Here is a 16,448-nt window from a genome sequence, read left to right as displayed (position 1 = left end):
GCCTTTCTCAAAGGTGTTGCCCCATCAGTGCATTGTCCCAGGTGTAACTGGTCACATGTCCCACTCCTACTGCACTACATTTCCCATAATTCATCTGATGGTGGCGTAATGTATATGACAATCAAAATGAGGTTTTGCCGCCTTGCCAGTCCCGACATGTTGTTGCAGGTAAGTGTGGCAGGTGGGAGAAGACTGGGGCACAAATTAACTCTACCTGCTGTTTCCTTCACAATGTCCATAAGCGCTGTGTCCAGAACCTGCCAAAGATAGGCGTCTGCCTTAGTCGGCTCCCTTTCTCGCCTTAAACTGCACAATCGCCGGAAATCCTTAGGCTTTCAGCCAGGCGAGCGGGTCATGTCCCCCATCAAAATTCACACAAAAAAGGCTGTCGGGGACCCCCAACCCTGCAGGGCGGTCGTGACTACAACGGGTGGCGTAATGTATATGAAATCAAAATGATATTTTGCATTTTGATTTCATATACATTACGCCACCATCCTAGATGAATTATGGGAAATGTAGTGCAGTAGGAGTGGGACATGTGATCAATTACACCTGGAACACTGCACTGAAGGGGCAACACCTTTGAGAAAGGCAATTGGCTGAAACACGTCAGGTGCCTCACACATGCTGTTCCCTGCGCCAATAGAAATAAAGCCTCTTTTCCAGAAACCGGGTTGTTGCGCTTCGTTTGTTGTATAGATATAGATATATAGATATATATATATATATATATATATATATATACACTCACGTTTCCTGGCTCAATGGCGCTTCACTTTTGGTGTGCGTTTGAGGCAGAGCCACGCCATTATTTAATTATCCACAACAATCCTCTCGGATCATGAAACGCAATTAACTTTCCCAAATAGTTTATTTTACAAGGTCTCCAGATTGAAGGAACAACCGACACGTTCCGTTAACACATTTAACTTGATCACGGTTACCTTGTAAAAAACTATTTGGGAAAGTTAATTGCTGTGACTATGGTTTCATTATCTGAGAGGATCGTTGTGGATAAATATATAAATTTTATACACACAGAAAATCAAACGTATATGCCTGTGCCATTGGAATAAGGTGTGGTGTGGAAGCGATTCTTTGGTTTTGCCACACAGTGACCTGTGATTTGTATTTTGACATGTTTTCTTCACTCACCACAACTCTGATTTTGTTGAATCATTTGGCCTAGTCGGGGGATGGAGGCTGGCAACAAACATAAATCATACCCAGTAATGCCAGCAGCTGGAGTTAATGTGCCACGACTGGGGACCAGTCAAAGAGCTGATGAGGGGTACGCTGTACGAACAGAAGGCTCTGAGGTAAGAACAGCCCTGCTATGCATCAATCTCCCGCCGGACTCCACTCCATATGTTATGATTCTAACTGGAGTACTGGAATTGAATCTGGGGCAAAGAGAATCACATTTTGAATTAAAAAACAAATGTATTTTCTGATTGGCCAAGCAGTAGCAATTTTCTTATAAAGATGCAGGTGAAATCCTCTTCACCCGAAGGGTAGGATGGGTGGGCCAGAGACCGAAAGATGTACCCAAGGATAGCATTGTGATTAATTTCAGAAACCTCCCTGGTTGTAAGGGCTCTCCTAGACCGCAACTAACAAAGGCAGGAGGGGGTACAAGATCTTTCCTGTTGGGTTATTTCTAGCCCCAGAACTTGTGTTAGAAAATAGAATGTGGAATGACCACGGGTGGGGACTAGGCAGCAGTTTAAGCAAAGGACCATTCTGGGACAGGATCAACCAAGCCCATATTTCTCTAAGCCACCACTCTCAAAAAGATATATGACCCTAGAGTCAGTAGAATGACTCAGTCCAGCATGTCCACCGATCTTAGAACTTAAGTCCCGGAAGGAGCCCTCAGGGTGGCCTTATACAATGGGGGAGCCTTTTCAGAGACTCGTCCACCCTAGGCAGGAAGTGGAACAGGATATTCAGTGGGTTGATGGAGTGGGAGGAGCCCAAAGTAATGGGCCGCATGGGGCTGATAGTATTCGATCCATACTTGGCTCATCCCTTGGGTCTATGCAGGAATCTAATGGCCATCAGTGGGTGCCTTGAGAATCTCCAACCCCCATAGCTGATCACTCTGTTGTCGGTAATGGTGTAAGACACTTGGTGGGGGAGTTTAATGGCCTTCTCCAACAAGCTAACGGTACACCAATAACCGATGAGACAATCCAAAATCTAGATAATCGCATAGGCCCCCATAAGTTGTGGGTACTATCATAGAACATTGCTGGCCTCACCACCAAACTTGATAACCCAGAGTGGGGGCGTTTGTAGAACAAAATGAGATCTGCATGTTTCAGGAAACTTGGGTCAGGGTGGACACATACAGACTAGGCTATGCGTCTTTCAGCATAGCAGCTACATTTGGGGTAAGGGGAAAGCCTTCAGAGGACTCTGTACCTGGGTTGCTGTGCACTTGGGGTGCACAGCAAAACAGATGGAGACATCTTCTCGTGATATCCTTTGTATCTTTGAGTTTTTCAACAAAGATAAGAATTGATTTGATTAAGGTTTATTCTCGACCAATTGGTTATGGCCATGAGTCAACGACCCTTGATCAATAGACCGCTTTTCTGCTTACTATCCCCGATACTATTTTGGCAATTCTTGGCGGTGATTTTAATTGCCAGTATGAGCCCTTGAACGGTCTGAATGCCGGTAACCTCAGCGATGATGACCAGCACTGGGCCATTCCAGGGCCCAACATCCCACCAACACGGGCCTGGACCTCACAGGTACTTCAAATGAACACCCTTACACTGAACCATTCACTCAGGGTGTGCAATGGGCGCACAAAATCAGATTCTCTGGGAAATCATACTTACAATAGACTAGGATGTGCCTCCATTTTAGATTATATCCTGGCGGACACAAAATCTTGGCATTGGGTAATAGACTTCAAGATCGTGTCCCATCACAATAGTGACCATAATGCTCTGATCCTAGAGCCGGTGCAAAATCTTCAACTGCTTCTCCCTTAACTTTGACTAACTGCAGGAGGAGAGTTAGATGGGGGGAAATCTGTCAATCGCAGGGAAAGCTATATTCCCCGTTTCAAACGGTCATTCCATTCCTTAGGGCTACAAACCAATTTAGTGGGACTGATGACCTTTCCAGGGTCCTCCCAGAAATCGTTGATAACCATCAAGGTCTAATATCTGCCATGGCCAATATATTCTTCCCTAGCAAAAGGGGAAATGGGTCTTCAGGGCATCTCTGGTATAGTAATGACTGCCGCATGGCCAAGCAAACACTTAACTCTGCTATCACATCTAATGATAGGTCACTGATAAAAGAGAAAAGGGTAGCCTATAAATGTATTATCAAACTGGCAAAGAAGTTAGGAATGTGATAAGTGGGATAGGCTGAGAAGCGCCCTATGTACTTACGATATGAGGACCTTCTGGAATTGAGTAAATATGGGTTGGTCAGAGGGCAAACTGGCAATGGAACCCAATATATGGGCGGAAGAATGGAAGGCTCATTTTGCGTCTTTATATGTAAGGGTAGAGGGTGATGCAGGGCAAGCCAGAAATGAGTGTCCCCCCCCCTTCCAGTTGATTTGTTCTGATGCTCCTGCAATTTCCCTCAAGGAGATAACTGATGCTCTGAGCAAGGTAGCTCCATCCAAGGCTCCAGGGTTAGATAAGATCCCTGGCGACCCCTTTCACAATGAACCCACTATTTGGGCTCCTTACCTATGGATTCTGTTCAATGCCATCCTGCAGGGAATGCCGATCCCTTCTACTTGGGTGGGGGCGGAAATCAAACCGATCTATAAAAAAAAGGTTCACCACTCCTCCCGGTTAATTATCATCCCATCAGCCTCATAGAGGTCAGTCAAACGATATATGCCAGAGTGCTGCTGGGGCGACTACAGAGTTGGATGGAGTATATTATTCTTGGCCTTTTTCAAGCTGGATTTAGAGCAAGGATGTCCACAATAGATAAAATCTTCCGGTTACAACTATTATAATGGAAGACAGTGTGCATAGAGGGTGGCAGCCATTATCTGATCTTTGTGGACTTAAAATCCGCATTTGATTTGGTGCCCAGGGACAAACTGTGGGCTTATTGAACCTGGGGGCCCCTTCGTACCTCTGCCACCAGCTGAAACGACTTCATGAATACAACTTTGCCCAAATTATGTATGGTAAAAACGGTGAGCTCACTGATTACATACCCATAGATAGAGGTGAAGACAAGGCTGCGTCTTGGCCCGACCCTTTTTTGCCTTTATTAATGGCTTAGTAGAGGCCTTGATTGCTGGGAGGGATTTCGACGCTCCTAGGCTGGCAAACCATAAAGTACCAGCCTTGATGTTTGCCGATGATACCCTCCTGCTGTCAAAGTCACCTATGGGCATTCATAGGGCCCTAGACACTTTCCATCTTTTCTGCAAAAATAGGGGGTTAGAGAGCAATTTGCAGAAAACCAAATATATGGTATTAAATGCAGGTAATAGTGTTTGATCGAATCCCCGTCTAGATGGGAAACCACTAGAGCAGGTGACTGCTTTTGAATATCTGGGAATTCTGCTCACTGAAAAAATGGACTGGGGTGCACAAAATACGAAGGCAAGCTTAAAGCTGGCTCAGACTATGGGGGGTTGGCAAAGGTACAGAGGAATTGTAGCCACAAAACTGTTGGACCGGTGGTGGAAATCTATAAAGCACAAACCAGAGGCGTGGCCCTCTACGGGGCAGAAATCTGGGGCCACCAGCCAACTGACTAACAAAAATTGAGAACTACTTTGCCAGGAAATTGCTGGGTCTCCCCACAAGCTCCCCGCTCCTACCGCTTCGCATGGACCTTGGGGGTCAGACCAATTGCAGAGGATGCTGCTCTTAGGCTTCTCCTGTTCTGGCGACGCCTATGGAGCACTCCAGAATTGGTTTCGTACAGAGAAGATTTGAGCGAAGTGCTGAGCCTACAGGGTGTGAGCAAAATCCCATGGCTGGCCTTTATTAGGAAGTCCTTGGCGGCCATAGGAAGGAGTGATCTGTGGATCAATGCTGAAGAAAATTGCTTGATAACATCCAGGAAGGTTTTGATAGAGTGTTACAGGGAGTTGAAACTCACCCGAATGTAGGGGAGCTCTGCAACTGGCTCAGTGACTGCAGTGTTTTTAGAGATAAAAAAATAAATACAGATTAGAGCCCACCCGTGATAACCAGCCAGCCCTTGCTAAAAAGCTTTATCTTCAGGTCAGGCATGGGGTACTTCTGTGACGTGCTTACACAAACCAATGGGTGGGTACACCCACTTTGGGATGTCCGGCATGTAATAATGTAGCGGAGACGGAATATCATGTATTATTTTGTCAAGGGTACTAAAAGGCAAGACACCGATGGTTATTGCAGTTCTACAGAAACCTCGGGACTAAGCACTGCATACAGATTTTTAGGATATTGAAATATGACACTAGCATGCCTATTGAGCATTCAATTGCACGTTTTTTATACTCCATGTGGTGCATACATCGAGCTATTTTAAAGGTGGGTCCTGCATGATTTGGTCATTATAACTCATTATTGGCCTTGGTGATTCTTAACTGATATTTTGTAACGTTTAAAAAAATATGCAAGTTTGCATCTTGTACCCTTTTATTTCTCCTGAACTTCTAATTTTATCAGAATTTTATGAAATACTGTAATGCACATGCACTTTTTTTTAGCAATTTGTATTGAGAGCAATGCGAGTTTTATTAGGAGAACTGGATGAATGAATTGTGTTGTATTTTGTGCTTTTATGGTCTTAATGGCCGAAATAAAGTTCTTTTGACTGAATCATTTAGTCTGAAATGCCAGTCCCTAACTGCCTTTTCAAAGTCATTTGTTTTACTTTGCTGTCATGACATTTCATATTTTAAAAGTGTTTCAGGAGCTAGTTTAAAAAAAATAATAATTTAAAGATGCTATAATATTATTGATGCTTTGAGAAAAGTAGCTACTCAGTGATTCTTTGCTGTGTATGAGTTAATTCACCACTTTAAAAACAAACTCTTTAGAATACTTTTGAGAGTACAACTTAATTCTGCTAATGCGATCTGATCAGGAATTGGGCCTACTCCCAGCTTCCTGAAGCCCAAGAGGTTGCTTCATAAAGGGGTTCGTATTTTGGGGAAACACACAAGGTCACAAAAGAACGGTTACTTTACACTTCCCTTAAAAAAAAAAAGGGCCAAACCCACTGGTTTTGTCAGTGCTTGTACTTATGGGTCATGGAGAGCAAAGCCCACTTGTACATAAAACAGTTGAGGACGTAAGAAATTAAATCAAAAGTGAAAAACGAAGGTAAGTCCTTCATTAGTGAAAACATTTTTTTAAGGCATCATGGATAAGGAAGGTGTTGCTAAAAAACAGGTCTTCACAGAAAAAGACCCCTTGTGAATAGTGATGTGGGAAGCCAGGGTGAAAAACTAAATCTCAACTAGACTTCCAATCTGATAATTACATCAAGAGGATGACAGCTGATGCTTCCTCGTTCACGAAGGTGTTCTGGGTGGTTTTGTTTGATCCGTTGAATCCACTTTAAGGGCTTCATAGAATCAAAAGCACTGCTGCTAGTATTAAATACCACAGCAAAGGCGCGTGTTACTGCTATGAACGACCCACGCGATGTTCTGTTCAGCAGCAATTGTATCAGCCTTCTGCGCGTTTAGTAATTACAAAGCATAAGAACTGATTTGTTACTACAGGAAGGGATGGGCCTCCTAGGGACGTTCTAGGGGGGCATATAAGAATTGTATGATTTCCTCTGCACTGCAAATGCCAATAAAACAAAGTTGAACAAAAAGGATTAGAACAACGTGGCAAATCTGGAGGGCACCAATGTTTGCCTTAAATCCATTTGAAACACTTATGGCGCCGATTTTTTCTGCACTGGACAGTTTGACACAGCCTTTCCTTTAGGCTGCTGATAACTTGTAGTTTTTGGGAACTGGGTGCTCTTCGAGCTAACTAAAGACAAACACAGTTAAGGTGTTTCGTCTTTAACCATTTAAAAACAAGTCTTAAATACATGAGCTGCTCCTTTTCATTCGAGAACAGCACATGTATAGAGGTGTTTTGTTTTTTTCAACAAACTAGTGAGTGGCCCTAAAGCTGCAATCCTAAAATAGGAGCCTCAATCCAGAGCAGCTGCAATGGTCTTCACAACAACTTTGATTACTATGTTCAACTGCCCCCTGCAGGGGTGTATTGGGATCTATGGGGTGTCAACCGAGCAATGAAGGACCGAGCAGTGGACGTCGAGCTGGGTGTTTGGAGGGGATATAGAAAGAAGTGTACATCAATGTGAGACTACACAAATACATTTCAAAAACATTAGTTGGCATGAAACCAAGTCTTCATCACCTCTACAGATCTTAATTTGAGAAATATTACGCATGTCTGCACCCACACGTGATGCAACTCCACCACTTAATTACCAATTAATATCAGTACTTTAACAACTGAAGAGTAAGTGCTCCTACAGTATCTGAATTGCGCAGTATGCTGAAAACCAAGGTTCGAACTCTCACCTGATATCCTTGGAAGAAGCTGAGAATCTCTTTCATCCCCGTGTTGTAGGGCAAGCCCTGCATGCGAACTAGGGCCCCTGGCTGGGGCAGCATTGGCGAGTGTGCGGCGGAAGCAGCAAGAGACGCAGTAGGGGCTGCAATGTATCCCATTGTGGTGGGCGATACAGGAGGGCTGCAAACAAAGGCGGCTTTAGGTTAGAGAGAAACTCAGTGCTCCACAACAATCCATGGTAATTGAAGATGAACCATTTTGTCAATTTCTAACCACATTCATTATCCACCGTGATCATGGCGATCTTTTGTTTAACGTTTTATGCAGACAGCGATAAACCCTTCTATGCAAAGACTTCGGTTAATAATTTGGATGCAAGAATCATAATAAAGTGTACTTTTTGCTTAAGCATGAACCTATGAACAAGCATCTCCATAAAAAGGTTTCAACCAAAGACTCTTGACCTTCCTAGTAGGTCGCTCCCCCCCCCCCCCCCCGCTGCAGCTCCGCCTGCACCCCCGCTGTCTCTGCTGCCGCCGGTGATATCGAGGCACTCCACCACCCGCAGGCTTTTACCTGCGCCTCATCCCTGGTGGCCAGTGGTGGCCTAAGGTTCGTTTCCGTTGCCCATCTGCCCGCTCCTCTTCTGTGCCCCCCCCCCTGCTCGCTGCTTGCTTCCGTGCCCCCTTCTGATTTCTGTACCCCTCGCCAACATCTGTGCCCACTTATATTCTGTACCACGGACTTCTGTGCCCCTCTGATTCAGTGCTTTTGTTTGTACTCCTGTGCGCCTCTGATTTTGTGCTTTCTTGGACTTCTGTGCCCCCTCCTCAAGTCTGTGCCCTGCGCCGGTCTCCTTTCCCCCCTGGCCCCGCCTCCTCAGCGTCCATTCGCTCCACCTGTCCCTCGCCTCCCGCCTCCCCACTGCTCCTCCCTCCCCACCTCCCCATATATGGCGGCCGCTGCGGCAAGGCAAGCCCGTCTGTGCCAGTCCGCGCCTGGACCGCACCCAGCGCCAGAACCCCTGGCCCCCGCAGCAGCCTCGAGGACCGCCGACTCCGCTACGATGCCAACACCCTAGTCACTCTCAACCCAGGAAGGACCAACACCTGCTGCAAGGCCGCCCCGAAGCGCACCCACGGTCCCTTCTCCTGCCGGAACTGCAGCTTGTCCTGCCGCAAAAGCGCCAAGACGCCTGCCACGACAGAACCCAACTAGCTTAGATGCATCCTGGTCAACACCCGTTCCACACACAAACACACTGAACTCTGGGACCTACTCGACACCGCATCACCGAGACCTGGACGATCGAAGCCTCCTCACCAGACATCGCCATAGCCATCCCAGACGGCTACAAGATCACCCGCAGAGATCGCACCAACAGGGCTGGAGGAGGAATCGCCATCGTCCACAAAAACACCATCAGGGTCTCAACAAACACCAACAACACCCTCAGCACAGCCGAACACATGCACTTCCAGATCCACACGAACCCCAAGACCACCCTAAGAGGCACCCTCGTCTACAGACCTCCAGGACCCCGGCCTCAATTCTGCGACTCCATCGCCGACCTCCTCAGCACGCACGCGCTGACATCCACCGACTACATCCTCCTAGGAGACCTGAACTATCACCTGGAGAACGACGACAACTCCTCCACCCTGATTGCCAACCTCGGACTGAAACAGCTTGTCACAACACCGACACACATCGCCGGCCACACGCTAGATGCCATCTTCTCCTCAAGCACCCATGTCACCTTCAGCCACGCGTCCGAACTCACCTGGACAGACCACCACTGCATCCACTTCTTCCGAAAACCCCTCACACACCACCACACACCACAGCCCCCCCCCCCCGCTGCTGCTGCTGCTGGGGCAAAGTCACTCAAGAACAACTATAGACAAGCCTCGCACTCAACTCTCCGACTAACCCCACCAACCCAGATGAGGGTGCACTCACCCTCGAACGCTGGATGAACGACTGCGCCAACACCGTAGCCCCGCTGAAAAAACCCACCAGCAGAGACACCAGCAATAGAGTCAGCTGGTTCACCCCGGAACTCCTCGACTCAAAATGCACCTGCCGGAAACTGGAGAACATATGGCACAGCGACAAGACACCAGACAGCCGCGCTGCCCACAAAGACGCCATCCGCAACCACCACCACCTCATCAGGACCGCCAAAAGGACCTCCACAGACCGCCTTGACAACAACGCACACAACAGCAAGGAGCTCTTCACCATCGTGAAGGAACTCTCCAACCCCAGCTCCAACGCCAATGACATCCCACCATCGCAAACCCTGTGCGACACCCTCGCCACCTTCTTTCACCGGTAAATCACCGACACCCATGACAGTTTCAAACCCCGGACAACCCCCGAAGACCTCGCCGCACCAGACCCACCACACCCTGACAACCTGGGCCAACGTGAGCAGAGGACACAATCAAGACCATGGGAACAATCCACTCTGGATCCCCGTCCGACCCTCTCCCGCACCACATCTTCAACAAAGCCAGCAACTCCATCGCACCCCAACTGCACAAAATCATCAACCTCTCCTTCGAGACCACCACCTTCCCTGAGAACTGGAAGCATGCAGAGATCAATGCCCTACTGAAGAAACCCAAGGCGGATCAGAGGGACCTCAAGAACTTCCGACCCATCTCCCTGCTTCCGTTCCCAGCAAAAGTCATTGAGAAGATAGTTCACACCCAGCTCACCCGTCACCTTGAAGACAACAACTTCCTGAACCCGTCCCAATCAGGATTCTGCAGCAACTACAGCACCGAGATTGCCCTCATCGCCACCACAGACGACATCAGGATCCTTTTAGACAACGGCAAGACGGCGGCCCTCATCCTCCTTGAACTCTCCGCCGCCTTCGACACCGTCTGCCACCGCACACTACGTACGTGACTCCAAAACGCAGGGATCCAGGAGAAAGCCTTGGACTGGACCACCTCCTTCCTGTCCGGCAAAACTCAGTCCGCCTCCCCCCGTTCCGGTCCAATGCCTCAGAGATCTGCGGCATCCCTCAAGGATCTTCCCTCAGCCCATTGCTGTTCAACGTTTACATGTCACCACTAGCACGCATCGCCAGACAGCACGATCGCAACATAATCTCCTACGCCAACGACACTCAGCTGATCCTCTCCCTCACCAAGGACCCTCTCACTGCCAAATCCAACCTCCACCATGGAATGAAGGCCGTCGCAGACTGGATGGAGAACAGCCGCTTAAACTGAACACAGACAAGACGGAGATACTCATCCTCGGGTCCAACCCCTCAGCATGGGATGACTCATGGTGGCCCACGTCTCTGGGGACCCCCCGGCCCCCACCGACCATGCACGCAATCTGGGAGTCATCCTCGACTCGAAACTTACCATGACCAAACAAGTCAATGCAGTCTCCTCCACCTGCTTCAACACCCTCCACATGCTCCGCAAGATCGACAGATGAATCCTGACAAACACAAGGAAAACAGTCACCCAGGCCCTAGTCAGCAGCAGACTCGACTACAGAAACGCCCTCTACGTCGGAGCCTCATCCAAGCTCATCAACAGACTGTAGAGAATCCAGAACGCCTCTGCACACCTGATATTCGACGTCCCACACCGCAACCACATCACCCCCCCACCTGAGGAACCTGCACTGGCTCCCCGTCGACCGGAGAATCTCCTTCAAGCTCCTGATCCACGCACACAAGGCACTCCACAAGACCGGACCAGCCTCTCTCAACAATCTGCTCTCCTTCTACGTACCCAACAGGAAACTCCGCTCTGCTGACCACGCCCTGGCCACGGTCCCGTGCATCCGTAGAACAACTTCCAGAGGCAGATCCTTCTCCCATCGCGCCGCCAGGACCTGTAACACCCTCCCCCTCCACCTACGACAAACCGAAGACCTGCTGACCTTCAGGAGACTACAAGACCTGGCTCTTCGACCAATAGCAGCAGCACACCCCCCCCCCCCCCCCCCCCCCCCCACCCAGCGCCTTGAAACCCTCACGGGTATGTAGTGCGCTTTACAAATTATTCGATTGCTTGACTCGAGACCACTCAAAATATGCAGACAACTGTCAAAGGGTTTCAGATGCTACAGGTTATAGACTAGTAACAAGCCTTCAAAAGTGATAAACTGCTCACTCATGCCCCAAGTGATCTCAGCTAGTGTTCGCTGTAGGATTGTGCACAAGCTTGCAGTGATTATTTGAGACTCATTTGCATTGCCTCAGGCCCGAGGTGATCACAAGAGATGAACAATTGTTACTTACCTGTAAACAGGTGGTTCTCCAGTATTGGTGTCTTTCATAGATTCACATGCTTGAATATTCCCCGTCGTCGGAGTGGGAGTCCCACGGTAAATAAAATAGCAATATATATATATATATATAGTAAAATATATACATAAGTAATCATATAATTAGTGCATATAGGTGTAAAACACACATAGTGTACCTATAAGAGAAAACTCCATAGGAATACAATGGAGAGAGACAAAAGACCTTTGTAGTCTATCTCTGTCATTATGTAAGTCCGAACTCCAGCCAATCAGGCGTCAGCCCCTCTCTAGAACCTTCTCCTCAGAGCTTCTCACCTCAGATTTTCGTAGCACAAGAGTGACTGTAAAGTGCATGAGGAGAAGAGAGCCTCTGAAGGGAGGAGGGAGGGTCGCATGTGAATCTATGAAAGACACCAATACTGGAGAACCACCTGTTTACAGGTAAGTAACAATTGTTCTTCTCCAGTATTAGGGTGTCTTTCATAGATTCACATGCTTGAATATAGAATAGCTAGCAGTAACAATCACCATTGTTTCCATGCCAAAATAGATTCAACATATATAGATAATCAATCTTCTTATGCATAAAAACAGTATTGAACAACTGTAACATTGTAAATGCATAATATATATGGAAACAATATGGAGGCGGGAGGAAGAGGCTCACCTTACTTAAAAAGATTGCGCAGCACTGCCTGTCCCACTGCAGCATCCTCCTCGCTTAAAGTTGCCAAGCAGTAGTGCTTAGTAAACGTGTGTCTGGTCGACCACGTAGCTGCTCTGCAGATGTGTTGCAAAGATACTCCAGCAAATAAGGCAGTAGATGATGATACTGCCCTAGTGGAGTGTGCCCTCACTGGAGACTGCAGAGGTTTATTTGCCCTTTGGTGGCAGAAGACAATAGCTGCCGAGATCCAGCGTGCAATCGTTGGTTTAGTAACCTGACGTCCTTTATGACAGCGTCCATATGCTATAAAAAGTTGATCTGATTTCCTGAAAGAAGCTGTCTTACTGATGTAGAACTTAAGACACCGCTTGACGTCCAAAGAATGTAGTCTTTGTTCTGCAGGTGTCTGAGGATTGGCAAAAAATGTCTTTAATATTACTGGCTCATTAATGTGAAAGTCAGTAGGCACCTTGGGTAGAAATGATGGATTGGTGCGTAACACTACAGCATCCGGTTTGAACTGCAGGAACGGAGGTTTGATGGTAAAAGCATGGATGTCACTGACACGACGAGAAGACGTTGGTGCCAGAAGTAGAGCTACTTTCCAAGTGAGATATTTTAGGTCGGCCTTGTGAATGGGCTCGAACGGAGGTCTCATCAATTGTGCTAACACAACGTTGAGGTGCCACAACGGAGGACGACGCCGAACTGGCGGAAATTTCCGGAATAGACCCTTAAAGAATTGGCGGATTATTCTAGAGGAACAAAGGGAACTTGATCCATCTTGCCGGAAACGTGAAATGGCTGCTAGAAAAACCCTTAGGGTTGCATGCGACAGTCCAGAACTGGCTAGGTGCAAGAAGAATGGTAGCAATTGTTCTGCCGTGGAATGTATCGGATGGACTCCGTTAGCAGCACACCAATGGCAGAAACGTTTCCATTTAAACTTGTACGTCCTGATTGTAGAAGGTGCTCTTGCCTGGGCCAAAATATCCCTACAATCCTGCGGGATGTCTAGGTGGGCGAACTCATGGTGTTCAGGTTCCAGGCTGATAAGCTCAGTGAGGAGGGATTTGGATGACAAATTCTCCCTTCGCTCATTGTGAGCAGATCCGTCCGATGTTGCAGGAGGATTGGTTGGCATTGGGACAGGAGGAGCAGTTCTGAGAACCACGCTTGCCGTGGCCAGCGCGGGGCTATTAGGATCAGGTGGCAAGGTTGTCTCCTCATCTTCCAAAGAACCCGAGGTATGAGGGGTATTGGAGGAAAGGCGTACGCAAATAGATTGCACCAGTTTATCAAAAGGGCATTCCCTTGAGATTCCTTGTGGGGATGCCAGCTTGCGTAATTTCGGCATTTCCGGTTCTCCGGCGTAGCAAAGAGATCGAGTAGCGGACGGCCCCATAGTTGGAATATCCTCTCTAGAGTGGGTTGGTGTAACTCCCACTCGTGGGTCGACGAGGAGGACCTGCTCAGGGAATCCGCTAGGACATTGGATACTCCTGGCAGGTGTACTGCCGTAAGCAAGATCTGATGACTGAGAGACCAGTCCCAAATTCTTTGAGCTAACCTGGAGAGACTTGGGGATTTTGTTCCGCCCTGTTTGTTGACATAGTGCATACAGGTTGTGTTGTCTGTCTGTATTAGCACTGACTCTCCTTGGAGCAAAGGCAGAAATGATTTTAGAGCCAGAAAAATCGCCATGAGCTCCAACTTGTTGATGTGCCAAGATCTTTGATGTGTGGACCATCTTCCCTTCACAGAGAGATCCTCCAAATGTGCGCCCCATCCTTCCAATGAGGCGTCTGTTGTGAGTGTTCTGTCCGGTGGCAACGACAGAAAGGACATGCCTTCCGTCAAGTTGGCTGGAATTGCCCACCATGCGAGTGCTGACTTTATCTGATCTGTGACACATATCATGTCGTGGAAAGATCCCGTTACCTGACGCCACTGAGCATCCAGAGCTTCCTGAATAGGACGTGTCCTCAGCCGGCAATGAGGGATCAAGGCAATGGATGATGACGCCATTCCCAGAAATGATTTTAATAGTCTCACAGAAACTGACTCTCTTGATCTGATCAGAGCCACCAGTCGCAGCATCTTTTTGAGACGCTCCTGGGAGAGGAATGCCTTTGCTGACACAGTCTCCAGAGTTGCGCCCAGGAAATCTCTTTGTTGGTACGGATGAAGTTGGGATTTTTCCACATTTACGGATAGGCCTAAAGAGCGAAGCACGTTCTGGCACAGAAGAGTGTGTTGTCGCAGGTGAGTGCTTGACTGAGATTTCAGGAGAAAATCGTCCAGGTATGGAAATATTTGCACTCCCTGGAGGCGCAAATACGCTATTACTGGAGCCAGTACCTTCGTGAACACTCGAGGGGCCGAGCGCAGGCCAAATGGTAACACTTTGAATTGGTAATCGTGTTGACCCACTCGAAAACGCAGGAACTTTCGATGCCGCTGTAAAATAGGGATATGAAAATAGGCATCCTGGAGATCTATCGTCGCCAGAAAATCTTCCTGCAAGAGTAAGCGCAAGATGTCTACCAGCGTCATCATACGGAAGGATTGGCTCTTTATATACTTGTTTAGTGCTCTTAGATCGAGGATGGGCCTCCACTCTCCGTTCTTCTTTGTGATCAAAAAGAACCGGGAATAAAAACCTTTTCCCTTCTGAGACACTGGTACCAGTTCTATAGCTCCTTTTTGCCTTAAAAGTCGTACTTGATGCAACAGTTCTTTCATGTGAGCTGGTGGCGGTCCGGAGGGTGGAGTGGGAGGAGGGAATTTGGTGAATTCTAAGGCGTGTCCCTTCTTCACAATGTCCAAAACCCAACGGTCCTTTGAGATGGAGGACCATTGGGAAAAGAACAGAGAGATTCGACCTCCAACCTTGTCCGTCCGGTAAGAGTCACTGTCTCTTTGATGCGGTTCCTCTGTATGAAGATTTTCCTCTATATGACTTGGAGGTTTGCTGCCGTGATGTTTGCTGTTGCTGTCCATAAGAGTAACGGTTGGACCCTTGATTGTAAGGTTTGTATTGTTTATTGTCTCTTCGAAAATTTGAGGAGGTGCCGCGTCCGCGTGCACCACGAAAATTACTCCGCTGAAATTGAAGGCTTCCTAGTGATCTAGCTGTTTCAGTGTCTTTCTTTATGGACTGTAGAGCTTCATCGACATGGCTCCCAAATAAAGACTCTCCGTCATATGCCATGTTTAGGATCATGGACTGAACCTCCTGACGAAAGGATGTAGATTTTAACCATCCTTGCCTACGCAGAACAGCCGCTCCAGCAAGCTGACGGAAACCCATGCAGGCGATGTCTACTGCACAATCGATTATTTCCGCCGATGCCGCTTCTCCCTCTTGGAGCAACTTCATTGCCTCCACTTTAGATGGCTCTGGTAACTCCTGAACCACATCCGAGATATCAGCCCAAACTTGTCTGTCATATCGTCCCAGGATGGCCAAGGCATTAGCTGCTCTAACCACCGTAGAGGCCATAGAAGAGAATTTACGCCCTATGGCATCCATCCGACGTCCGTCACGATCCGGAGGTGAGGTGATAGAAGATGCCGGATTTTTCGCCTTACGTTGCGCTGCCTGCGTAACGACCGACTCAGGTTTAGCCTGACCCGTGAGGCATGCTGGGGTTCCTATTGGTGCCTTATATTTCTTTTCTAATCGAGGCACCTGAGCTGGCAAGGTATTTGGTGTCTGCATTAACTTCTTGCCCTCTTCCCAAATAAACTCAACTATGGGAATAGCATGAGTCTGTTTGTAAGGTTGATTCTTGAAATCATAAAGGAAGCAATCTTCCTCCCTGCGCTCCGTTGTTAACTTAAAACGGTGTGATGCCCTTTCCATCAGTTGGTGAAAGTTGGCTATGTCCACTGGAGGTGAATCCCCTGTTACTATCTGTGAGGGGGATGGTGTTTGTGCC

The 16,448-nt window shown here is 47.9% G+C and overlaps 1 protein-coding gene across 2 annotated transcripts in view; it reads right to left on the bottom strand.

Annotated features, from left to right (window-relative positions):
• ESRP2 (epithelial splicing regulatory protein 2) overlaps nt 1-16,448 on the bottom strand; it is a 141,361-nt gene that overhangs the window by 23,610 nt on the left and 101,303 nt on the right. For both annotated transcript variants that reach the window (XM_085639963.1, XM_085639964.1), the window contains exon 15: nt 7,556-7,727. In XM_085639963.1, the coding sequence (XP_085496089.1) occupies nt 7,556-7,727 (172 nt within the window). The remainder of the gene's footprint in view (nt 1-7,555; nt 7,728-16,448) is intronic.

This window comes from Triturus cristatus, chromosome 12 (genome assembly GCF_964204655.1).
Source record: "Triturus cristatus chromosome 12, aTriCri1.1, whole genome shotgun sequence".
Taxonomy (NCBI): domain Eukaryota; kingdom Metazoa; phylum Chordata; class Amphibia; order Caudata; family Salamandridae; genus Triturus; species Triturus cristatus.
This window is presented reverse-complemented; position numbering and strand designations above follow the sequence as displayed.